Raw genomic sequence first — 26996 nt, 5'->3', positions numbered from 1 at the left:
CTGAGACAGGTTTACTGGTACAAGTGATTTCCTGGGAGAGTGTTCTCAGGAAAAACCTATAAGGGAGTGAAGAAAGCCAGATAGGATGGGGGAAGAAACTAGGCAAAAATGTGATTTCTGGACAAGTTTGACCTCAGCCTGATCCCATAGGGAGCTCTGAAGAGTGAAATGCATCACAGATTTTGTACTGCCCAGTGACAAGGGAGGTGGGGGCTAGGCTGTAGTACCTTTGCTTCAGTTAGTCATTTTCTATGGACAGCTCCCCAGGAGAGGGATATATGATATCCTATGCAACTGTGGGGGACGTGTCGCCCATCTGCCAAGGGCAATCCCTGCGAGGAGGGGAACAGGTAGAGGTAGAACCCATTAGCACCCAGGGCAGCTGGGAGATGAGTACCCTAGAAGAGTAAAGAGGAGTTTCAGGGAACACCAACAGCATTTGCCACACAGCTGTTTGGGGTTCATTAATTGATTAATGTATTTTTATTTTGTCCAGCTATCCAATTTCTTTTCCTTCATGTTGGAACACTACAGACACACCCGCGAGAAAGATCGCAGTAAGTAAAAATTTTGTCTTTTGAAAAGCAGTCATTATACATTGAATTGTTCTCATCAAGGGATGTAAACTCTGAAGATGGGAGAACACTAAGCAATTTAAAAGATGCAAGCCTGTCTTGTCTATGTGACACCAAACTGGTAAATTCAGTTCAGCTGGCTTTTCTTCCCCCCTCTGATTGGTGTCAACTAAATTGACCATTTATGTTTTTCACTTTCAAAAAACTGAATTAGATTTCATTCAGCATTAATTTGTTGAATACCTTCTCTGACCACAATCTATTGATGTACAATTTTAGCTTACTAAGGAGGATCTGATTTTTTTATCCATGAAACTTTTGTGCTGAGAGATCAAAATACCTTGAGTATTTCATGGAACAGATCTAGGGGGAAATGGTGGATTAAACACAGTTGGCCCCATCGTGTTTCTGTTTTCTGCATAGCTATCTACCTGTCTGTTTATCTATCATTTAGTCATTCTGAAATGACTAAATATATCATATCAGAGACCGGCAATTAGGTGTGGTTCAAAAATGATTTTAGAATAATAGTTATTCACAAGGCATGTATTTCTTCTGCAAATTCAGATTTGCCGGTTATCTTCAAGGTAGATACTAGATTAAAAACTTTTTTCTTTACTTTGGGCCAACTATTTTTTGCTCTAATTAAAGACGTTTATGGCATTTAAAAGCATATTTTAAATAATCTAGTGAGCACCCTTTGAAGTAGCAAAAGAATGGCGTTTTAATGGCATGCTTTGAGCTAAATACATATGTATGAAAATAATTAAAGCATTTAATGATCTATGGAAGCTTTTTGAATGGTTGAATAGCCAAACCTGAGGAGTGGGGAGTGGGTGGAAATGGATATTTTGCCATTTTCGTTCTTTTAGATAATTGCAATTTGAAGAGAGTTGTTTGTGCTTCATGTTCTTTGGCAAAAATATTTTTTAGAGAGAATATAATGATAAAATGAAATAATAATCATATTTCAGTTGGGCCGTGCATCAGAATCACTTATGGAGATTTCATAGCCACAGATGGCTGGGTTACAGTCCAGAGATATTTACTCAGGCTCTGTATTTTTTAAAAATCTGCATTTAAAAAAATTCTGCAGGTGATTTAAAAATGCTAATTTTTTTTTCATCAAAGAAGGGGACAGTGGTTTAATCTTCTTATGAAAACTTTAATTGTAGAAAAGTACACAAATCATAAGTACATGACTTGATAAATTTTCTCAAAGTAAACACCCTTGTAATATGTACCCAGAACAAGAAAGAAAAACATTCTCAGAGCCACATAACGCCCCCTGTCCCCTCCCCCCAATCACTACCCAACCCCCATAACTACTTTTCCTGATTTCTACATCCTAGATTAGTTTTGCTTGTTTTTGAACTTCTCTACATAAATGGAAGCACAGAGATTTGAGTCTGGCTTGTTTCACTCAACGTAATATTTCTGAGAATCATCCATATTGTTGCCATCCGGTCATTCTTATTGCTGAATAATACTGCGTTTTACGAATATATCAAAATTTATCATTCTACTGTTCATGGACATTTGGTTGTTTTCCGTTTTGGTAATTTTAATGGTACTGCTATGCATACTCTTGTACATGTCCTTTTCGGTGAACATATATATCCTTTTCCTTTTCTATATTGCTCTGTAGTCATTTTCAGTTATCTATTGCTGCATAACAAACCACCCCAAAATTTAGTGGCTTAAAAACAAAAGCCATTTGATTGCTTGTGATTCTGTGGGTCAGGCATTTGAACAGGGCTCAGTGGGGATGACTTGTGTTTGTTTCATGTGGTATCTGTTGGGCTCACTCAACTTAGCTGGGTGGGGCAGGGACGTCCAAGTGGTTTTACTTACATGTCTGGGACTTTGATGTTAGCTATGGACTTGGACACCTTAATTCTCCTCATGCAGCCTCTCTGTCCTAAAGGATATCCTAGACTTCGTTATATGACAGCTGGATCCCAAGAGGGCAACGGCAGAAGCTGCCAGGCCTCTTACGGTCTATGCTCTGGAACTCTCACAAAATCAGTTCTGCCATATTCTGTAGGCCAAAGCAAGTCACAAGGCTAGCTAAAGATTCAGAGGGGTTAGGAAAGATCTGTCTCTTGCAGGGAGCAGCAGTAGCATATGGGGATAGGGATACAAGGAGGCATGTTTCATTGGGGGCCATTATTATAAAGATGTACTACAACTCAGGAGTGGAGGTTTTGGGTTATAGGCCATGCATATGTTCAGCTTTATTAGATACTGACAAACAATTTTACGAAGTTGTTATACCAAGTTTTACTGCCACCGGTGTATGAGAGTTCCAGTTGTTCCATATCCTCACTAACACTTGGAATTGTCTGTCCTTTTCATTTTAGCTATTTGGCAGTTATGTAGTGGTGTCACATTTCTGCTTTAATTTGCATTTCCCTGGTGAGCAGTGAAATTGCTCACCTTTTGTATGCTTATTAGGCACGTGCACCTCCTGTTTGGTGAAGTGCCTGATCAGGTCTTTTGCCCATCTTCCTGTTGGGTTATCTGCCTTTATCTTACCAATTTGTATGAGTTCTCTAAGTATTCTAAATATAAGAACATGAATCTTTGTTAGGTGAACATATTGCAAATACCTTTTCCTAGTCTTTGGCTTTTATCCCCCCAGTCTTTAAATGGTGTCTTTTGATGAATAGACATTCTTGATTTCAATGTAGTACAGTTCTTTTCCTTTATGATTAGTGCTTTCTGTATCCTGTTTAAGAAATCTTTGCATACATACACACAGACACACACACAGAGACACAGACACACACACACAGACACATACTCATTTGTGCGAAAATAAATACAGAATAAACCAGAAACTAATGACATTGTTATCCTACAAGAGATGGGGGAATAAGTGGGAGCAGGGCAGAAAGAATGGGAGAATGAAAATTGGGTAGAAGAGATGAGGGGACAGTGACACTTCTCTGAGTATACCTTTTTGTAGTTCTGACTCTTAAAACTATGCTGTTTCATATCCCTAAAAAAACATTAATTAAAAATAGGAAGTGTCTGTGTGTGTGTGTGTCTGTGTGTGTATGTTTCCAAAGTAAAATGCACACTGACAATTGAACTTAACTGTATTACAAATGGATAATATAATCACCTGAAGGAGGTGGCGAAGAAAAAAAAACTAACCTAAGAAATATTGGAAAACATCATTTTAACCATAACGTGCCTTGATGAGGTTTTATTTTTTTGTTTATCCTGCATGGGGTTTGCTGAACTTCTTGATATCTAAGTTGATATTTTTTGTTAAATTTGGAAAATTTTCATCCATTAATTATTTAAAATATCTTTCTTTTCAAGTCTAAGTATCTTTTTCTTTGTGAATCCTGCTTTTAAACTTAGAAGTTCCTGAAGTATTTAAAATATGATTGCTATGCCTGTATTTGTACATTTTTTTATGTTTCTACTTTAAAAAAGTTTAACATTTAATAAATTTTGGATTTTTTATATTAAACTAGTTTATATTAAACTAAAAAGCTAAAAAGGAAATTTTGATGCCTAGTGGTTAAGAACAATTAAAAAACACAACTACAAATTGTTGGAAAATTTCCAAGTAGTTAGCCATCTTTCCTACAACATTTATTTCATAATTTATATCTTTTCCACATGATTTGTAGTATCTACTTCATAGTATATTCATTTAAAAATGGTTAATAGAGCTTATTTCTGTGCTGTCTATTCCCTTATACATCCATCTCTCGATTATGGAGTCCTAGAATCATATTGATTTAATTATTGTATGTAGCAGAAAAAAAGATTTATAGATTATTGCTATAGGTTGATTTCATTTAAATTTTTTTCCAGCTTTATTGCAACATAATTGACATATAACATTGTATAAATGTGTGGACAATGTAATGATTTCATATATGTATATATTATGAAATGATTACCACCATAAGGTTAGTTAACACATCCACCACCTCATAGAGTTACAATTTTTGTGTAGTGTGCTGAGAACTTAAAATATACTCTTAGCAACTTGGAAATATACACTAGAGTACTGTGAACTGGAGTCATCACGGTGCACATTACTGTAGGTTGCTTTTTGATGGCCCTCTTTGGTGGGAAGGTTCCAGATACCCTCCACCTACACCCACTTGGCAGAAGTGCTGTGACCCCTAAGCAAGGTATATTTAGGGGCCAGAAGGTCACTTAACATTTCCAGATACCAGAGCCAGATTAATGGTTTAAACTCTGAGGGACACGGTACATCGACATTCTGGGTGTTCCAAAGGTGAGAGGTGACCTGGAAGCAGTTCTTTTCTGTGTCCTACTACTTTAGTTGCTCAAAACCAGTTCATAGGACTTGTTGGGGAGACTACACATCTGTTTCCCAGTCTACTTTTTCAAGTCAGCCTCCTCCCACAGGTAGAAAGCCAAAGCCGCTATACATAGCAGTAGGTTTAAACAGAGACTGGTGAAGTGGGGAGTGGAATGGAGTGTGTGGAAGTATTGTTTTGACTTTTCTTTTTGCTTCTCGGATTAGCAAAATGTCTTATCAGACCAGGTATTTTATATTTTTTGTTGCTGTGGTGAATAAGATATTTTTCCCGTTATATCTCCCCAATTATTATTGGTGGTATATGGTAAACCTTTTGATTTATATCTATTTATTTTTATTGTGCTACTATTGAATAATAACATTAATGAAGTTATTGCTGATATTTACTAAGTGTTTGCCATATGCCATGTCTTTAAGTGCTTTAAACATGTCATTTCGTTGTCTTCATGACAAACCAGTGAGATTAGTATTATTATCCCCTTCTTACGGATGAGACTACTGAGGCTTAGAAGGTTAACTTCCCAAGGTTATTCATCTCATCAGTGGTGAAGCTGTGATTCAAACCAGTGTGATTAACCTCTGTATTATTTTAATTCTCCTACCAATTCTTGGAGTTTTTCAACTGATTTTCTTGAGTGTAGCTCTTTCATCACACTGGCCATAAGTAACTTTAATTTTACATTTTTTCTATCCAATAGTCATTGCTCTTAGTTTAGCTAAGAGCTAAACTAAGCATTGGCTGGAGATAGCAGAACAATGTTAAAATGAAATGAAAGCAGGCATCCTCGTTTTGTTAATGATTTAATGGAAAAATCATTGTTGATTTAAATTTAAAAAATTATGTTAAGGAGGTATCCTTCCATTCCTGGATTTCTGAGTTTTTAAAAAATCACGAACAGGTGTTAAATTTTATGAAATATCATTTTAGCATCTATTGAATTTATTAGATGGACACCCATGGTTTTAATCCAGACTCATAAGTAAGAAATGAAATATCTATAAATGCAGTTTAATTGCTGCTTTTCTTTTTCTAGCAATATCTGGAGCTTGTTTTCAAAGTAACATGTGGGCAGTAAAGGCACAATTTTTTTAAATTTTAATTATGGGCTTTAAATTTTTCCCTGTCCAGATTTTGAGTCTGTACTGGGTAAGAGAAAAGATTGTGTGCAGGGGGCATTTTTGAGGTATTTTCTTTAGAACAGCTTGTGAAGTTACCATTCGGTTATAATTCAAAATTTTATTATATTTAATTAGTTTAGATTCATGTTGATGGACTTGTAAAACAAATAGGTAATTATTCTAATAACATGTTGCACAAATCTTCATATACGAGTGTTGGCATTCATTAAACCATTATAATTCATTATAGTAGTTACAGCCCACAAAGACAGTACTTGGATTTGAAATGTTAAAGCTTTTAATTGTTTTCATACATGACCCACATTAACTACACATTAGAAAGAGAATCTATGTTATTCTTTTTTTTTTTAATGTGGCTAAAAACCAGCAGAAGGAATATGATTTGATGTTTACTGATATTTTATTTTGAGTAGTTTTGACCAAAAATTGGTTTAGGGAATGGTGCTTTTTCATGTATTACAGGAATGAGGGTCAACAAATGTAAGGAAGGAAGGGCCAGACTGAGCCTCCTTTTTTTTTTTTTAAGAAGAAAAACAGTATTTTTATTTTGTTCTTAAACAACAAGACTGAGTTTTGTTAACCGGAACATGATATGCCAGCCGATGAGAAAGGGAGAGTTGATAGAGCATGGGTGAAGGCAATGATGAGGAAAAGAAAATCATATTTTTTTTATACCTCACAGAGTTGGGATTACTTAGTCAGTTATAAGATGACATAGTGAAACTGCTGGGGCGTTTTTGTTGTTGTTGTTGTTATTTTCCAAGAGGAGCACATTATTTCAGTGTGTAGAGAGTTAAGAAGAAGAAAGTTTCCCCTGGAGTAACTGTGGGGACAGAGCCCCAGAGAGCAGTTTCCAGGCTCTCGGCCTTGCGTGGGGAGGTGCGGGCTCAGATAGTGAATGACCATCAACTGTGATTGGTTGGCCATCGGCTGTAACCAGTTAGCCAATTGGCTACTGATATAACTGTGGGGCTGTGTTGATCGGTTGGTTGGTTGGCAGAGAAGCGGACCTCAGATTGCAGATCGTGTGGATCCTGCTTCCTGTGTCTCCAACCCAGCCGCCAGCGAGAACACAGCGGTATGACTCCCCTATCTATGGCTCGGTGGGTGTTCCTTTTTGGCCTCACCATATCCTGTGTTCTTATGTGGGGAGTGGGACCAGAGGCCCCACAGGCCGCCCTGCACGACAGCAAGATACATCTCTAAGAATGACAACCAAGTAGAAATGAGTGGTATGATCATTAAGATAGTTAGGTAGAGTACTGTCTACATAATGAATATGAGATAAAATTTCCCATGATGCTCTGCATTTCTAGTTTTCAAACATAAAATGAAATAATTAAGTTATTCTCAAATTTCAAACCAAATCCAAATGAGAAGAATAACCTCTGCTGGATCACAGTGAAGATAGACATCATTACTCCTAAATTCACCTTCTTATAAAACATCATAAACCACCACCAAAAAACTATTGGGTACACAATAATTTAGAAGGCATTTTTAAATTACCAAATATTGTGGCTTTAGGGGAAAAAATTCAAGTTTAGTTCTTAACTGTAATCCCTCAGCAAAAGTGAATCATGAAAAATCGTATTCTGTCTACATCTGCTAACATCATACCTTGCAAACATGTCTACTGTAAATATTCAAAAAGATAGAAACTGCTTGCAGACAACTTCTGATTAATGGCCTTAGTAGCAATTCAGTGTTAATGAGTTGAAGATTATGTCATCATCCTCTGTGTCAGTTGTCTATTACTGTAATAATACTGTGTATTAAACAACCACAATAGTTCAGTGGCGGGGCAGCCGGATGGCTCATTTGGTTAGAGCATGAGCTCTGAACAAAAGGGTTGCTGGTTGGATTCCCACATGGGCCAGTGAGCTGCGCCCTCCACAACTAGATTGAAAACGACAAGCTGCTGCTGAGCCTCCGGAGGGGCAGCTGGATGGCTCAGCTGGTTAGAGCGCAAGCTCTCAACAACAAGGTTGCGGGTTCAATTCCCACATGGGATGGTGAGCTGCGCCCCCTGCAACTAAAGATTGAAAACGACAACTGGGGCCGGCCCGGCCTGGTGGCTCAGGCGGTTGGAGCTCCATGCTCTTAACTCCAAAGGCTGCTGGTTCGATTCCCACATGGGCCAGTGGGCTCTCAATCACAAGAGCCCCGCGAGGGATGGCTGCGCCCCCTGCAACTAGCAGTGGCAACTGGACCTGGAGCTGAGCTGCTCCCTCCGCAACTAAGACTGAAAGGACAACAACTTGACTTGGAAAAAGTTCTGGAAGTACACACCGTTCCCCAATAAAGTCCTGTTCCCCTTCCCCAATAAAAAAAAAAAATCTTTAAAAACAAAAAGAAAAAGAAAACGACAACTGGACTTGGAGCTGAGCGCGTGCGCCCTCCACAACTAGATTGAAGGACAATGACTTGGAGCTGATGGGCCCTGAGAAACACACTGTCCCCCAATATTCCCCAATAGCAATTTAAAAACAACAACAACAACAAATAGTTCAGTGGCATGTAATAATTTCTTTTGGCTCACAAGTCTACAGATTACCTGAGCAGTGGTGCTGATCTTGGCTGGCTTGGTTTGGCAGTTTTTCGAGCCTTGCCTGGAATTCACTCGTGCGTCTGGAGGTCTGCTGGCTGGTGGCTGATCTAGGACTGCCTTGGCTGGGGTGACTCAGCTCTGCTCCACGTGGTGTTGGGGCTTTCAGTAGGCTAGCCTAGGCTTTGTGGTAGTGGCATGGTTTCAAAAGAGGGGACATGGAAGCATACAAGGCCTCCTGAGGCCAAGCTTTGGCTTGGAATTGGTACGTGACACTTCCATCCCATTTTTTAGGCCAACACAAGTCATGAACCCAACCCAGCTTCAAGGGCGGGGGAAATAAACTCTTGGTGGGAATAGCTGCAAAAATCACACTAAAAAGAGCATGGTTAGAAGTTGGGGTAGAGAATTGGCGGCACTGTTGCAATCAATCTACTACATCCCCTCTCATGTTTCTTCACCTGAATTGGCCAGATTTCTGTTCTTGGGCTGATAGTTTCATGGGCAGTCTAGCAAGAAAGGGACCCTGGATCTCAGCACCTACTGAAATGGGCAGTGCAGGCAATCTGTTATATAGAAATGTGTCTCCGAGAGAGGCCCTTTGGTATTTCTGCTGATGGTTTGTCATCTAACTGTAGCTGCTTTGTTACCAAGAAGCAAAAGAAAATCATGTCAGAAAATGTGTTTTTATGTGAAAAGGGAAACAAATCAATTATAACTAAGTAAAATTTGAAGTGTTGAACAGGGGAAAATTGAATGTCTTAGTTTAATTTTCTGTAGATCATGAATAGAAGCAGATATTTGAACAAAATACAGTGCATTGTTATATTCTCAACCCTATTTGTGAAAATCTGAGATGGAAGAGTGGGCAAAAAATGTAGAGTTAGAGCTTTAGAGCATCAAAATACCTTGAATGACCAGTTTTCCCTGAGCTTCTCCTTCTACTCCCCACTGATGAACTTACTATTTTGGTAAAATGTCCTCCCAGGAAGGGATGATGTGAATGTATGAGCTGGTCTCCGAGCAAATCATTCCTCATGGTTATACTGGACTATCTCGGTAATCATAACATTTAGCGCAGTGCCTTATGTGGGCGAGGCACTCAGGAAGATACTTATGGCATTTAAGTATGGGAATGTTGATTTTTTCCCTCCCTTTCTGTCTTTTCCAGAATTAGTCAATCGACTGTTTGGCTGCACCTTCTATGACAGAGAAAGAATGGACCGGCGGGGGTCTTTCGAAGTCCCAGAAAACTACGGTGGTCCTCAGCTGCAATTTCCCCTCACTTTTTCTGATCTTGAGTCACTTATTGAGGGCTACAAGGAACGACAGGCAAGTGGAAGCAGATACTGCCTTGATTCTTATACATAAACAATGAGGATTTGTTGAATGAATGAATGAAAACACTACAGCAGAAATGCATTCCCCTGGGAAAATGCTTCACAATAAATAAGAGCTACCCTCTGCTTTGCTTAACCCATGAAATAGAAGTATCCTCATATACACGGAAACCTCCTCTATCTATAGCTTGCAGCATTTTCTTTTTCTTTTTCTGAGATATAATTCACATACCATAAAATTTACCATTTAAAGTATACGATTCAGTGGCTTTGTATACAATTCAGAAGATTGTACAACCATCATGAATATCTAATTCCAGAACATTTTCATCACCCCCAAAAGTGCTGTACCCCTTGCCATTTCGTCCTCCCCTACCCCTGGCAACCAGGGGTACTATACTTTTTATCTCTATGGATTTGTCTCTTCTGGATATTTCATACAAATGGAATCATACAATATGTGGCTTTTTGTGTCTGGCTTTCATTTAGCATATGTTTTTAAGGTTCATTCATGTTACAGCATGTTTCATTACTCCTTTATTTTTATGGCTGGCTGATACTCTATTGCATGGATGTACCATTTTTGTTTATTAGTTCATCAATGAATGGACATTTGGGTTTTTTTCCTACCTTTTGGCTATTATGAATATTCATGTACAAGTTTTTATGTGAACATATTTTCAGTTCTCTTGAGTATATACTAAGGAGTGGAATTGCTGGATCATATGGTTACTTTTGAGGAACTTCCAAACCATTTTCCACAGCTGCTACACCATTTTAACATTTCTACCAACAATGCATGAGGGTTCCAATTTCTCCAGGTTTTTTGCCAACACTTATTTTCTGTTTCCTTTGTTTTTTTTAATTTAATTTTTATTAGGCCATCTTAGTTTTGTGTGAAGTGGTATCTCATTGTAATTTTTATTTGCATTTCCCTAATGACTAAATGGATGTTGAGCACCTTTTCATGTTTATTGACCATTGTACACGTTCTTTGAAGAAATGTCTGTTTAGATTCTTTGCCTATTTTGAAGTCACGTTGTTTGTCTTTTTATTACTGAGTTGTAAGAGTTCTTTGTATATTCTGGCTACAAATCCTTTATCAGATATGTGACTGGAAATATTTTCTCCCATTCTGTAGGTTGTGTTTTCACTTTCTTGATAATGTCCTTTGGTTCACAAAAAATTCTAATTTTGATGAAGTCCAATTTATCTATTTTTTTCGTTTGGTTGCTTGTGCTTTTGATGTCATATCTAAGAACCCATTGCCAAATCCAGGGTCATGAAGATTTACCCCTATGTTTTCTTTTAAGAATTTTATAGCTCTTACATTTAGGTTTCATTTAGGTTTATTTCTGTATAATTTCTGTACATAGGATGAAGTAAGGGTCCAACTTCATTCTTTGCATGCGGATATGCAGTTGTTCCAGCACTTTTTGTTGAAGACTCTGTTCTTTTCCCCACTGAATGGTCTTTGTACCCTTGTCAAAAATTAGTAGCCCATAAATGTATGGATTTATTTCTGGACTCTCAATTCTATTCCATTGGTGTATGTGTCTATCCTTATGCCAGCACCACATTGTCTATTGATGTGGCATATTACATTGATTAATTTTCTTATGTTGAACTACCTTTGTATTCCTGGAATAAATGCCATTTGATTACGGTGATAATTCTTTTAAAATTCTGTTGAATTTGGTTTGCTGGTATTTTGTTGAGGATTTGCATTTTATTCATAAGGGATATTGGTCTGTATTTTCTTTTCTCATGGTGTCTTTATCTGGCTTTGGTATCAGGGTAATACTGGCCTCTTAGAATGATTTAGGAATTGTTTCCTCCCCTTCTATTTTTTGGAAGAGTTTGAGAAGGATTAGTGTTAATTATTTAAACGTTTAGTAGAGTTTGCCAGTGAAGCTGTCTGGTCTTGGACTTTTCTTTGTTAGGAGGTTTTTGATTACCAATTCAGTCTTTACTTCTTTTAGATACGCTCGTAAGTTTGCATTTTCTGTTTCTTCTTGAGTCAGTTTTGGAAATGTGTATGTTTCTAGAAATTTGTCCCTTTCATCTAAGGTATCTAATTTGTTGGTGTACAGTTGTTCATAGTATTCTCTTATAATTCTTTTTATTTCTTTAAGGTTGGTGGGGATGTCCCCACTTTCATTTCTGATTATAATTATTTGCATTTTCTCTATTATTATTGTTTTTGGTCAGTGTTGCTAAAGGTTGTCAATTTTGTTGAACTTTACAAAGAACCAACTTCTGAGTTTTGCTGATTTTATTGTTTTTCTCTTCTCTATTTCATTTATTTGCACTCCAGTCCTTATTTTCCTCCTTCATCTATCTTTGGTTTAGTTTGTTCATATTTTTCTAGCTCCTTAGTGTTAAGTGAGGCTTTTCATTAATGTAGATCTTCATGGCTAAAGATTTCTCTCTGAGCATTGCTTTTGCTGTATCCCATACATTTTGGTGTATTGTGTTTTCATTTTCATTCATCTCAAAGTATTTTCTAATTTCCCTTGGGATTTGTTCTTTGACCCATCGATTGTTTAATAGTATGTTGTTTAATTTCCACATATTTGTAATTTTTCTAATTTTCCTTCTGTTATTAATTTCTAGTTTCATTCCACTGTGGTCAGAGAAGATACTTTGTATGCTTCCAATCTTTTTTTTTTTTTTAAATTTATTGGGGTGACATTTGTTAGTGAAATTACATAGATTTCTGCTTCCAATCTTTCAAACTTTATTTATTAACATGTGGTATATTCCGGAGAATGTTCCATGGGTACTTGTAAAATATGTGTAGTCTGCTGTTGTTGGGTAGAGGTTTCATTGTGTGTGAGGTCTCTGAAGTCTCTGTTCCTTTAAGTTGTGTTCAGCTAGTGTTTTGACAGAGATTTCCTTGAACCCCAGGAGCTATTAAATAGAAAAGAAAAGAAAAGAAAAGAAAAGAAAAACCTTGTCTTTGCAGATTGGCTCAGTACACTCCTTTACTGCTTAGCCAGGCTGTTTACAAATCTGCCTTTGCCTTCACTTTCTGCTTGCACTGAGCCGTTTTTGTGTTGCCTTTTCTTGATTTAGCCTTTGTTTGATTGTTATAAATTTTGCCTGTTTTCCAGAGCTCTGACAAAGTTGATTCTGACAGGTGTTTTTGCTTGATTTTTTAAAATGTTTCTGTGAAGGGACCTTGGAGCTACTTACTCCATTATTTTCTCTGACCTCACACCAAAACCCTCATTCTCTGGTTAGGACCCTAAGGATGTACCCTATGAGTCCAAGTGAACTGGAAGTAGACTAGGGATTGAACCAAAGCTTTGACTCATCTAATTTTTGAGATTGAATTGAGATCATCTTAGATAGCTAGTGCTCCTAGACACTTACCAAAAGAAAATTTACCTCCTCTCTGGAGGAAAATAGTCTCAAATTATTCCTCCAACTTTTCATATACAACGTCCAGAACTTAATACAGATACTAACCAGGCATAGGAGGATACAAGATTCATGAAAGAAAACTGAGGATTTAGAATGCTTTTGTGGGAAAAATCCTTAGCAGTCTGTTAGGTCTTCGATAGCCAGGAAATACGGGTCTCTCCCCACTAATCAACACGAGGGGCCCTTTTCTTTCCTTCTAATTCTCACATTGCTTCAAATCCTGATTCTTTTCTCTTAAAAAATGATTTAATCATGAAAATTCTCCAAATTTAGATCATATGTTTTGGGGTTCTGGGATAAAAAATAATTTTATTATTTTAATAGCTATAAAAATGGAAATTTCAGGACACCATGAGACATCATTATTCCAAAGGGCTCCATCTGTGCTGACTCCCATACCCAAAGCAGTATCTGAACAATATGGAGATAGGACCCCCCTCTCAGCCTTCAGTAATCTAAATCAGTGCTGTCCAATAGACATAATGTGAGCCACATACATAATTTAAAAATTTCTAGTGGCTGTGGCAGATGATCAAAACTGTCTGACACACTTTGAGCTTGCTATAGCAAGAAAGTCTAACCTATTCCGGTGTTCTCTTCCATGAGAAAAGCCGTTATATAGACTTAAACAGTGTTCCGGAAGAAAAAAAATTTTTTTCTAGTAGTTGCATTAAAAAACGAAAAAGAAATAAGTGAAATTCGTTTTACTACATTTTATGTAATCCAATATAAAATTATCATTTTAATATGTAATCATATTAAACATTTTTAATGAGACATTTTACTTTTTTTCCCCATACTAAGTCTTTGAAATCCGGTGTGTATTTTGCAAGTATAGCACATGTCAATTCCAAACAGTCCCTTTTCACATAGTCAGTAGCCCCTTGGGGCGAGTGGCTGCCGTACTGGGCAGTATATGTACGAACAGGCCTGACCCTTAAAATGGTGCTAGCATCTGCTAAGTTTGGATCAGCTATATTACCTTTTAACATATGTATTTGGAATATTTTATAATTTAAAAAAGGGACAATGACGTACTGGATTTAAAACAAACAAACAAAAAAGCCCGGGGAAGGAAGTGGAGTAAATCTGTCCAAAACAATGATGTCATCAATAATTAACTGGAGGAGAACCATGGAATGAAGAGTCAGAATAGGAGACAATCCAAATAGTTTATTTGGGTTTGTAACATGTATTACATCTACACTTGGATATAAATGTGCTTGCTGTTCTGTATACTCTCGCATCTGGGTACCAACAATTGAGCCGTACCTGGGATGCCAGTCTCGGGAGTTCCTTGCGGCTTGTCTTACTGCCTTTTGAGATCCCTCCAACCCAGAACCATCACATAGTTTCCATCCCAGGGTAGTCGGATGTCCCCATCAAAGGCAAAGCAGTACATCTTCAGCAGCGTCTCTCTGCTTCTCATTCTCTCACATTCTCCTTTCTCTCCTTCTCTTTATTTGTCGGCATACTTCTTTAGGCCAAGGGAGTCTCCTGTTCTTCCCATCACTTCTCTTGCGCTCTACGGACCAAGAATAATCAGAAATGTTCTATGAATGGGTGATGTCAATTAAGAACATGAGAGTATAAACATCCTAAGAATCATTCATTCATTCAATTTACAAATCTGAGTGAGAGCTTATTATATGCCAAACACTGCTAGAATCATCTGTTTGGGAATAATTTAGAGGTGATCCTGAAATTCAGCTACCTGAAATATGTTCACATGCTTTACCTTTATAGCTTTCTATTCAATCATGCCTTTGTTCCTAGTTCATTATATCGATTTCCTCTGCTTTGTCTCACAGATGCTTCATGCATGTTATGTCTTAGAGATACTATTTGAAACCAAGAAAGCTCTGAAGCAAATGCCGAATTTTAATCTCGTACAAACTTCTCCCTCCAAAGAGGTAACAATCTGTGGTAAGTTTCACAGCAGAGTTGCCAAATTAATATTTTGGAGCCTCTTGGTTCTACGTCATTTGCCTAACTCGAAAACTGCGTAAATTGGACTGTGTTAAGGGAAAAGTGTTAATATAGAGTTATCTATCATGATAATACTGTTCCCCATCTTGTCTTTGTTTTGCATACCAGCTGGCAGGAATTAATTATGTGAGAAATTAAAGAACTCATAGCTTTTTATAAAGGCAGGCAGCATTTTAATACAGAAAACCACCCATGGGTGGAATAGGTGTTCTTTGCCCTCCATCTAGCTCTCATTATCTTTGTTCCATGTTGCTTTCCCTAGGTGGGCCTCTGCGTGCCACTTAGGCTGGGAAGAGAAAAGCCCCAGGCCGGGTGGAGATTCAACTCTCTCTGCCCTTGGCTGCTGTTTTAAATTTTTCCAACTGGTCTCTGCAGCTTTTTGAAGAGTGGGAATGTCCCAGAAATCTGTTCCTTGTTCTTCTAAATAACAAGATTGAGATTTTGTTATCCTATAGGCCAGCCTGGCAGGATGTTGCTTCAAGTACACATTGAAATTCAACACAGTTGGTGCTCAGCATGCTTGCACCTGTCTGAGAATGGAGTGCGTGGAAGGAACAGCAATTGCCTTAACTTCTAATTAAGACTTTAGGTTACAAAACAGTGATTGTTATTTTCCAAATCAGTTTTTAGCCCGTGTTTCTTTTACTCTGGCAGGTAGAAGTGGATTTGACAATCCAATTAAACCATTTCCATTTCTAGCATCTGATAGTGGTGACAGGGACTGCCCTGACTCAGGTTTATGAAGAGTCCTTAATGGTTCAGTTCCAACCTAATCAGGCGACCACATCTCCGCCTAGCAGATGATACATCTCTGCAGCGGGTGGGGGCCTTTTATTCAAGGCCTCCCCAGCTCTTACTTTTCATGGAGACGAAGGATTTGGGGTCGTGAGGCTCGGGAAACAACACCTACTCATGAAGCTTATGGAGCCAGGACTAGATTTGCTATCAGAGTATATATAATAGGCCAAACAGAGAGTGGGCTCTGCTCCCACATGTTTCCAGCATACTTCCAGTTGCCATTGTACACTTACTTTGGGGTAAAAGGATCTGGAAGAAGACATGAATTAAATAGAGGGCATGGAATCCTGGAATCACACAATGTAAGAAATGAAGGGTTCTTGCAGAGACCATCTGTTTATTACTTGCTCTTATGGACAAATTTGAGGCCCAGAAAGAAAAATGTATCTCCTTCCATGCATTTCTAGGTAGTAACTCCTCCCACCCCCACCCCAAGATCGCTCAACTAGTTAGTGGCAGGGTAAGAATTAAAAATCAGGTCCTCTGGTTAGAGCCAGCCCCATATTTGCTATCTTAACTCCCCATCATGCACCACTCTGACTGATGTTTCTTTTTCCATCACAGGACAAAGACTAGGGAATGGATTGATTTGGCACTTCCATGCATATAAAGATCCCCACATCTTGGGTATTTATTTCTAGGCTTTTTCCACATAGTACCATTGGTGGAAGGAAAAGCCAAGGCCAGTAGGTTCTCTTAGAATAGGATTTATTATTTTCTGTTTTTAATAGCCTCATTAAAGTTAGAAAAATTTGGTCATCATTTAAAATAAAATTTAAAATTGGGGCCATATTTTCAAAAACATCTTCTGTTTAAGACAATATTAGGAAAGGGAAGGAAATTGTGATAAAACTTTACCATTATTTTAATTTCCAAATGCATTTTTTACATGCACATCTAAACATGATACATGGTTCTCAACATGCATGAAATACAGGAGATGTTTTAGTCTATAGGAATGTTATGAATGATAACCAATTCTGCACTCATGTTGTTGTTTGCAGTGGAAATATCCTTCTGTGGCTGTCTTCATGATAACAGTTTTATCTTTTGTCGTTCAACTAGAAGTTAAAAATATTTTTATAGCCTCAACCCTTTTTTTAAAAAACATTTTTATTAAAATATAGCTAACATACAATATTATACTAATTTCAGGTGTACACCATAGTTATTCAACATTTATATACCTAAAGAAGTGATCGCCATGATAAGCCCAGCAACCAGCTGACACCGTACCACGTTATTACAATATTATTGACTATATTCCCTATGCCGTACATTACATCTCCATGACTTATTTGTTTTATACCTGGAAATTTGAATTTCTGTTTTCCTTTTACGTTTCCCCCCCTTTTAAAAAAATTTTCAATTACAGTTGATATTCAATATTATATTAGTTTCAGGTGTATAGCATAGTGGTTAGACATTTATATAGTTTAAGAAGTGATGCCCCTGACTAGCCTAGTACCCACCTGGCACTGTACATAGTTATTACCATGTTATCGATCATGTTTTACTTTACATCCCCATGACTGTTTGGTAACTACCAATTTGTACTTCTTAATCGCTTCACCTTTTCACCCTGTTCTCCAACCCTTCCCATCTGGTAACCGTCAGCCTGTTCCCTATAGCCTCAACTCTTACTATCCTGACATTGATTCACTTTTTTTTTTTTTTTTTTTTTTTTTACCATCCCAGCAGCACCAGTTATGTCTACCTAAATCTTTGAAAGATGAGCAACCTTGGGGAAAATTAGGAAAATAAAATAATTAAAAATACGTGTTTAACTGATAAGTAAAAAGTCCTTCCATTTTTATTTCCTTAGATTTGGAGTGAGACCATATGAAAACAATGAGATTTAAGTATAGAATAGTATTAATATACTCTGAATATTATAGTCATTTTGTAAATAAGTGCTGATGATATAGGATTTTAATTTTATTATTCCCATTATAATTGGAGTCTTCTGTTGCATATATTTGGTTAATTTTGGTTGTGGGATTTTAAACAAATTGAGGAAAAGCATTCCGAAATTAAATTCTGTTTGGTAATTAAGTTGAATACACAGAGTAAAAATTTATGATCAGAGCTTATGAAACATTTACCTAGAAATAGTTATCCGAATAGGCCTTTTGAATTGTCACATAATCACTTTTGTTTTTTAAATTGGTGGCTTCATATATTCATATGGTTTCTCTTAGTTGGCTGAGTTTTATAAAACCATGCTTCCATTTTTATTTTCTATAACTGTTTCATCAAAAGTGTGTGAACTATCTACTGAAAAATTTTAAGTTTCAGATGCTACTATTGGAGTACATTCTTTAAAACATGGCTTTAAAAAGCTATGCGTTTATTAATTAAATGTATTTATGGAGTGCCTGCTGTGCACCAGGTACTATGGGGGTTTAATGGGGGATAGATACTATTGCTGTTCTCTTAGAGATTACACTATGTGCAGTACAGAATAATAGCTAAGAGCTTTAGTTTTGAAGAGAGATAAAGTTGAGTTTGAATTCCAGCTCTGCTACTTGGTAGGTGGGTAATTGTGCATAAATTAACTGCTCTCAGCCTAATTTGTAAAATTAGAATGATGAAAATAATACCTATCTCATAGAATAGTTGTTAAGGATTGAACAGGGTAATTCACATGAACCCTTAGTGCAGTGCTTGGCACAGAGGAAGCTAAATGTTGCATAAATGACGGGAGTGAATAGATAATTGCAATATCGAATGCTGTCCCCTATAGGAAAGGGGACAAAGTTTCCATAGAGTGCTGTGGAAACAAATGGTTGAATTAATATCATCATAGGGTAAAAACTCAGTGCCCCGAGAATGCTTGGAGTATATCAGCAGTATTTCAGTTTTAAAATTCTGTAACAAAATGGGCATTTTCTTGTTCTGACTGAATAGCGAGTTTTCATTTACACTCCAGGTGATCTGCATGGAAAGCTGGATGATCTCTTTTTAATCTTCTATAAGGTAAATGATTATTTTACTAAATATTTGCATTTTTGTTGGGAGAGGGCAGTCCCAGGGCAGATAACAATATTAGTTTTATTAGAGATATGTAGAAATACAGATGTAATGTAACCGTTTTTATCCAAGAAGCTGAAAAATTTGTACCTTTTGGTTTTTTACACACATGAAAAATGTTCTTTTAAATTTAATTTGGGTCTTTGTTCAATATTATTGTTATCTGTACATTCATTAGGATTTGTACCTGATTCTATTTATGGTCTTTATTACCATAGTAAATGTCTAGATGGCACAGAATGGGGAGAGGGGTAGTTGGTTTTATTTTTATTTTGTTCAGAAGTGAATATGTCGGGCGGCCGGTTAGCTCAGTTGGTCAGAGCGTGGTGCTCTTAACAACAAGGTTGCTGGTTCGATCCCCATGTGGGCCACTGTGAGCTGCGCCCTCCACAACTAGATTGAAACAACTACTTGATTTGGAGCTGATGGGTCCTGGAAAAATACACTTACAATAAATAAAAAGTTTTAAAAAAAAAAGGAAAAGAAGCGAATATGTCACATACCAGTCTTCTTTTGCAATGCACACTAATTATGCATGGAAGGAATCCCCCATAGTAAGTTCCAAATCTCTCTCTTCTTTACCGGATTCACCACTGCTGGGCTCAGTCGCTCTTGCAGTACCGTGACTCCTCTTCATTTGTTGGGTTTCGGTTGTGGAAGCCCATGCAGAGGGGACAGAGCAGGTTGGCCTGCATGGAGTTTTCCTGCATCTCTTTGATGGGAGTCATTTCTCTTTCTGAGCTAGCAGTTGTCAACTGAATGTTTGCTTCTGGGATGACTGCATGTAGAAAACGGATCCTGAGGTGATCCCTGCCTTTACAGGTCCCCCTTTATCTCATTTTTTGATTATTGTGTCATCCCCACAACTAGCATGTTGAATAATTGGGGACATCATAGGTGTCTCAAATGGGCTGAAAGGAAATATATTCTGATTATTATGATGGCCAATCATTTCTACTCTTTGGAGGCTGTGAGAGCTTGAGTAAGCCACATAACTCCATAAACCGTAATATTTTGTTTGGCTGCAATATTCTTGAGCTTCTACCCCATAAGACGTTGTCTTGTGGATAAATAGCATATATCCAAAAGCATTTCTTGAAGTACTAAATGATAATGGCAATGCAAGGTTTCCGTGTAATTCATTCGGAATGGAGGTTTGCTGGTCGGCAGCTGAGGGTGCTGGTTAGAGAGCAATTCTAGAAATCAGCCCCAGAATCCAAGCTGGGCAGGGAAGAAAGAGAAGCCAGAATGGGCCAATCACTTGGGAGAAATGGAAGGACTGATGGATTGGCATGCTCTCTGCGGTCAGGGAGCAGGCCGACCGAGGTGAGGGCCTTAGGAAGCAGAGTGGGTGGGAAGTTGCAAGAGGAGTCGTCCTAGGGGATGTGTGGGTCCAAGGTGGGGTCTGGAAAATGGGGAGCTCAAGTGAGTGAAAGAGACTAGTGGACATGAGGAGGGCAAGCACACGGAAAGCAGGTGTATTAAATGAGTTACCCACTGGACTGAGAGATGGGGAGCAGGGGAAGGAAGTTTAGTCAGAGGTCACGGGCTTGGAAGGAGGAAAGGCTTTTATTTGAGGCTGGCAAAGTGTTGGTGGAGCGAGTGGACCCTCCCCACTCCTGACCCTGAGGTGTTTATACTGTGGAGGAATGTGTCCTTTCCTTCCGGAGGACTGCAGGAGACAGGAGTCCCGCAGCATCTTTAAAGGAGGCCTACATTTCCAGAGGGAAGTTTTTCTGAATGAGTTGAAGGCAGAAGGGAGTTTATTTACCGGGAAATGGGGATTCTACTGGCCAAACTGGAAAGCTGTGGGAGAGGTGGAATAATGGACTTGTGAGACGAATACCGAGGAGTTGCACAGTTTGGGAAATGGGATTTGTGTAGTGCCATGTATAGCATCATATAAATGTTCAGAAGTTCAGTCCTGCTGTGGTTGACAGTTACAGTCTGAGGAGGGAGGAAGGGTCAGACCACAACAGAAAATCTGGTAATTATTTCTCCAGATGTTTTGGGAAATACATAAAAGGGAAAATAGTTGAGTAAGTTAAATGGGAAAAGTGACTTTCGAGGCATTTAGAAAAGCAAATTTCTCAAGAGGTAGTTGAAGATATTAAGATGTGTGATCAGGGAAATGATGCTAGAGTAGACAGATGAGAAAAGAGAGAATTCCGACATGTTTCTTTAATTCCATTGGTAAAACTATATGGAACATATAAAACTGGAAGGTGCTAATATAAAGATTGAACAGGAGGAGGTGGGTGGTAAGAAGTGTTATAAAAAGAACTAAAGGTAAAAATATAGCATTTACATGAAAGCAAGAGATATTTTGAGAGTTAACCAATCATAGTATTCAGGAAATGGAGAAAGAGAGCCCAGTGTTGAAAGGTGCTGTTATTTGGGATGGATTTGGGTAGATACAGGTGAGAGGATTGTTTGGAAAGCAGGAGTCTGCAAGAGCCATGAGTTGAATTTTAACAGGCTTCAATGAGAAGCAGGGAAGATGCATCTTGGATGTGGAATAAACCACATGCACCAGAATCTTGAAATTGCCTGGCTTAAAAGGGGAAACTGAGGGAAGAGCCCTTGATGACAGCAAGGTTCCACTTTGAGAAACTGAAAAGATTGTGTAGTTAATGGTGTGCTTGCAATGGTGGTGAGTCACTTAGCTTATGGGCAATGAGTGTCCTAAGTTAAAGGTTGGGGAAGAAAAGGGCAGGACACAGAGATGTCTTAGGAAGCTATGTTGTTTGATGATCTTTAACTTGCAAATTCAGCATTTTGCCTTTTTCTGTCTCATTTTTTTATCTGAAGTTTAAATGAGGAATGATGATAGATCGCAGAATATATAGTGCATCCTAAAACCATGAATCCAAACTGTTCTGGAAACAATGTTTTTACACAAATACAAATGATAGTGATAACCCACATATCTAGAGGTCAAACTCTTGTCTACTTTACTATCTGCACTTATCATTCCCACTGAAACCCAGAATTAAGTATAAAGGGTTTCTGAGCTCTTGAAATCGTTGTCACAAATCTAATGAACTTTACTCACAGGACAGGCCCTACCCAGGCCCTTTACTCAAAGACCAGTGAACATATATCAGTAAAACCTTATCTGACAGGTATCCTACAAGTTTGCCAGTCTGACTACTGGCACCCCACCCCCACCCACAAAGCAGATTAGGGAGTGGGAGGGGAAAGGCAAACGTGAGAAAAAAGTGACAACAATGAAAAATAAAGCTCTTCCTGATAGTAAGAGGACATCTAGAACTCTAAAACGAGATAGGAAATGAAGCCTAACCTTCAGTGACCTCGGGCGCTGTGTATAGGGAAGAACGTTCTGGACTTCTCAGAGGAGCCAGAGGGCATGTGTAGGTTGATGTGTCTGCATGGTCAAGAAGGTTTCAAGTTCTACAGTGTACACTGTTAAGAAGTAAAGAGAACAATGGCACATTTTCCACACTCTCAGCCAAAATGGTTAAAATAATTTTAAAACATTCTAGTGTTTAAAAGAGTAAACTTCAGTGATCTGGAAAATTCATTTCAGCTATGCTTACAGTATGAGTATCATTATTGGGTCTTAGGTAAAGGAGGATGAGAGAACGTAAAAAACAGAAAAATTAATTGAGAGAAGAGTAATGGGCCAGGAAAGTAGATGAGGAGCAAAGGAAGAGAATCTTAAACATGAGGAGAGAGCTGGGGAGTGGTGGGTTTCTCTCTGGCATCAGATCCTAAGGTTTCCTGTGCAGGGATTACAGCAGGTGCTAGCCATGATGGAAGCAATCACCAGATTGCTTTAGGAAATGGTAGAGTTTCTGTAATGCTGGCAGATTCTCGCCATACTCAGCGCATCACCAAGGTGCTGAATCCTGATTACCTGTGACGCCCTGTATGTGGCGCTTTCCTCTGGTTCACACAGGATTGAGCCACCCCAATGTAAGCCGTCGACTCTGCCATCTTCTGTTTAGAAGTAGCTAGGGACCATGCTTTCACTTATTTTTTATTTAATTTATTATGTATTAAAATAATCAATGTATCTTTATTTATTAAAATTTTTATTTTATTCAAGTTCTAATTTTATTTTATTCAAGTTCTGAATTGCAGGGAATAGTTCGGAAATGACAGCCTGTTAGTTGTTTTTTGGAGCTATAAATGACCAAAGTTTATATTATGCTCTGTCTGACTGATTGTTCTCCATCAACCCAAAAGAGAATCCAGGAAAACCTTATGCTTTGAATTAAGGCAAAATTGTAATTCATCTTTCAGTGTTTTTTTGCTGGACAATTTCTTCCTCATCAGTTCTTTTATACAGTATAGGATAAGTAGACTTCAGAGCTGGGGCTGACTCAAGGCCAACCAAGGGCATAGCCTTAGGGGAAGAATTATAAGATCCCTGAGATACCTCGCCATATTATTCTTTTCATTCAAGTGGTTGGTTTGCTTCAAGACTTCTATTGTTATAACTGATCATGTGAACAAGTGAATCTATCCACTAATTTATTCATTCAGTAAATGTTTATCTGGTCCCTACAGTGCTCAAGGCACTATATAAAAGCTGTGGGAAGATACAAAGATGAATATGAAATTCATTCATTTCACATATACTTATTAAACACCTATTATGAATCAGGTATTCTGCTAAGGGCTGGCCATCCTGTGTGACTAAGATACAGTTTTTGGCCCCAAAGATGTCGCAGTTTAGCGGGAAAGGTCAACTAATAAAAAAAAAGACAGTTCAGATTGGGACATGTTATGATTGGGAGAAGCATGAGGCTCCAAGGGAGCAAATTGGCGGGGCACCTAACCTCATGGGAGACTTCCTGGAGGAGGTGACATTTAAGACAATCCCTTCAAAGAATTTTAGTAATTTATTAAGAGCGTAAATCATGAAGGAAAATTTTGGAGCATCATAAAAGATTTTATGCTCACTTTATGTAGTACACTGCAAAAAATAATGGGATTTGTACTGATGATTGTTTTTGATTGTTTGTTTTGAGATTTTGGTTTCTTTAATATTTGGTTGTCCTTAAAAATGGTATCATGTAGCACCAAAAGACTAAGCCAGACATTTTCAGATCACAATCCCATCTGGGTTTGAGAAGAATTCCCTCTGGGTGCCACACTGTTAACCACGACAGACCTGTGCTAAAAGGGCATCTCAACTTTATATGACTTCAGGTATCATCAAGTGAAGCAATTTACAATTTACATAGCGTTAGTTAGGTCATATTTTTAGATTTTATTTTCTGAAAAGGTTAATTTTAATCAGCCACTTTTGCTTATTTAGAGTGACCAATTTGAAATACTTCACTCAGAGCCCTTGCTAAAATTACAAGACATTTTTCCTCCTTGAGTACAAAGCTTGACATGTTAGGATCAAGTATTGGCAAATTATTTTGTTAAATTCATGCTGTGAACGGAGACCTCTTGAAGCTGAAAAAGAGATGTACATGGACAGAGAGAAGCTAATTAACTCTTAACCCTGTGGGTGTCATACTGATGCTGTCCATTGGAAGCCATGCCGTCTTGTTTTCTTTTTCTTTCTCTCTTCCCTACCATCCTCCGCCCCTGTGGTTTTCCAGTTGAGAAGATCATTAAATATTTTCTTTTTCTCTGTGTCACTTGTATGCTTCACACTGCTACAAAGGTCAATTCTTTTCCTTTTGAGATTAAGGCAGCATCTTGCAATCCGAAGACTAGACCTCTAAAATAGGATTCGCAAAAGAAATAAAAATTAAAATAATGTGGAGCTGAGGTCCAGAGGTTATTGTTTGATGTGCCTTGGTAAAATGTAAAAAGAAAAAATAAAAAATCGGGATACCTTCTAGATGTCTGTTTTACAATGCTTTCAGTAGGAAATAGGTGGGAATATAGGGAAACGTCTTGTTTTTGTTTCTATTCAAGTTAATTGTATATAGTCTGCTGTTTTTTCCCCTGCAGGCCATCTGAATGCTGTTCAGAGTCGTAGTTACCCTGGGTTTTCTGTATTTATCAACTTCATTTCCATGTGCTAGACGGTTTGTTGTATATTAGCTGCAGAATAGTCAGAGTTTGGTTTACTGGAACTGAGTCAAGGATGGGGTATAGCAGCAAGTTTTACTTCTATGAAGGAAACCCAGGGAAATCTCACTAGCCAGAAGCCTAAATATCCTAGAAACTTATGTCCAGGGAGACTTAGCTCCTAATCCTCTTATCTGTTTTCCAGTTCTCTTATTATTCTGAGACTAAGACGTGTTTGACTCAGACTATATATATAAAGTAATATGACTAATCCTGAACCAATAGGGCAGGTCTTATGCATCCAAATGAGTCTCGCCGTCTATGAAGCGGTAGTCTTAAGAGGCTCCACCTTTACAGGCATTCAGGAGACATTTAGGACTCCGTTTACAATCACTTTCAGAGACTGGGGCATATTCTACTGAAATGAGCTTCATTATCACAAATCTTAGTCTTTTGGCGACATGTATGACTTTTTGAGAAGGTTAAAACTCATTGGGTGTCAAGCGTAATGTATAAGGTGGATGGCCTAGCTGACCATTATTATTTTTGGCTTAAAATTAGGTTTGACTAAAGGAATTCATTATTCTTTGCTCATAGTAAAGGTGAACTACGTACAAAGTTTGGTTTAACTAGCGATGAGAAGTTCTAATACAAGGAAATTTGTCATCAGAGTTGAACACGTTTACCATTCATATATATATATATATCTATATATCTCCATATATATGTATACGTTTACCATTCATATATATATATATATATATATATATGTATATAATTTTAGACTGTTGAATGCTTTTCTCAAGTTTTGATATTAAGGTTATACTGGTTTAATAAAATGAATTAGAGAGATTTCCATCTTTTTGTATAGTTTGGAACTTAAATACCCAGTTCTCAAACTTGGCGATACATTGTAATCGCCCAAGGAATTAGGGGAGAAAATGCTCATACCTGAATACTAGTCCCGGAGATTCTGATGGACACCTGGGGACTTTTAAAAGCTCCTCAAGTGATTTTAATGTGCAACCAAGGAAGAGAATCATTGGTTTAAATAACATCAAAACTACTTGCTCTTGAAAATTGAGGTAGAGCCCTGCTATAAAGCCACGTGGAGCTAATGCACTGTTCAAGTTTTCTGCCTCTTTTCAGTCAGTTTTAGTAGTTGCTAATTTTCAAAGAAATCCTCCATTTTTTTCTAGATTGTGAATGTACATTGTCATAGATATTGATACTATATAGTTTATATATTGTGTATAATTCTTTTGTTTACTTCTCTGTATCTTTATGTCTTTTTTCTGATCTTGAATCTTATGTATTTTTTTCATTCTCTCTGTTTTCACTTATCCTTAATCAGGCTTGTGATGTGTTTATCAATTTTATCGATTTTTTATTGACTCTTTCAAAGAATCACCCTCTAGATTTATGTCTTCTCTTTTTTGTTTGTTTTCTGTTTAATTAATTTCAGCTTTTATTTTTATTTTATCGATTTTATTGTTCTTTTTCTAATTTCTTAAGGTGAATACAGTCTTTCATGTGCATTTTCTTTAATAACAAAGGTATTTAAGACTACACATCTTTTCTAATTTTAGTTTTAACTGAGCCTTCTATTGAACTTGTGGTATTGCTTTTAATTTCCTCATTGATCCAATGCATATTGACTATATATATTTTTTTTTTAATTTCCAAGGATCTTACTTCAAGGAGCTAGAATTTTTCAAATCATATTTTTATTTATTTCAAATGTTACTTGATTATGACATGAGAATGTGTCCTATGAAATGTTTCTTATTTTGAATTTGCTAAGGATTTCTCATAAAAGCTCC

General features: G+C 37.6%; 1 protein-coding gene across 2 annotated transcripts in view; it reads left to right on the top strand.

Moving 5' to 3' along the window:
• PPEF1 (protein phosphatase with EF-hand domain 1) overlaps positions 1 to 26996 on the top strand; it is a 114222-nt gene that overhangs the window by 55922 nt on the left and 31304 nt on the right. For both annotated transcript variants that reach the window (XM_081043410.1, XM_081043411.1), the window contains 4 exons: positions 497 to 557; positions 9753 to 9913; positions 15162 to 15276; positions 19070 to 19116. In XM_081043410.1, the coding sequence (XP_080899536.1) occupies positions 497 to 557; positions 9753 to 9913; positions 15162 to 15276; positions 19070 to 19116 (384 nt within the window). The remainder of the gene's footprint in view (positions 1 to 496; positions 558 to 9752; positions 9914 to 15161; positions 15277 to 19069; positions 19117 to 26996) is intronic.

Source organism: Rhinolophus hipposideros (genome assembly GCF_964194185.1).
Source record: "Rhinolophus hipposideros genome assembly, chromosome: X".
NCBI lineage: Eukaryota > Metazoa > Chordata > Mammalia > Chiroptera > Rhinolophidae > Rhinolophus > Rhinolophus hipposideros.
Note: the sequence above shows the minus strand (reverse complement) of the source record. Positions and strands in the feature narration are given on the sequence as shown.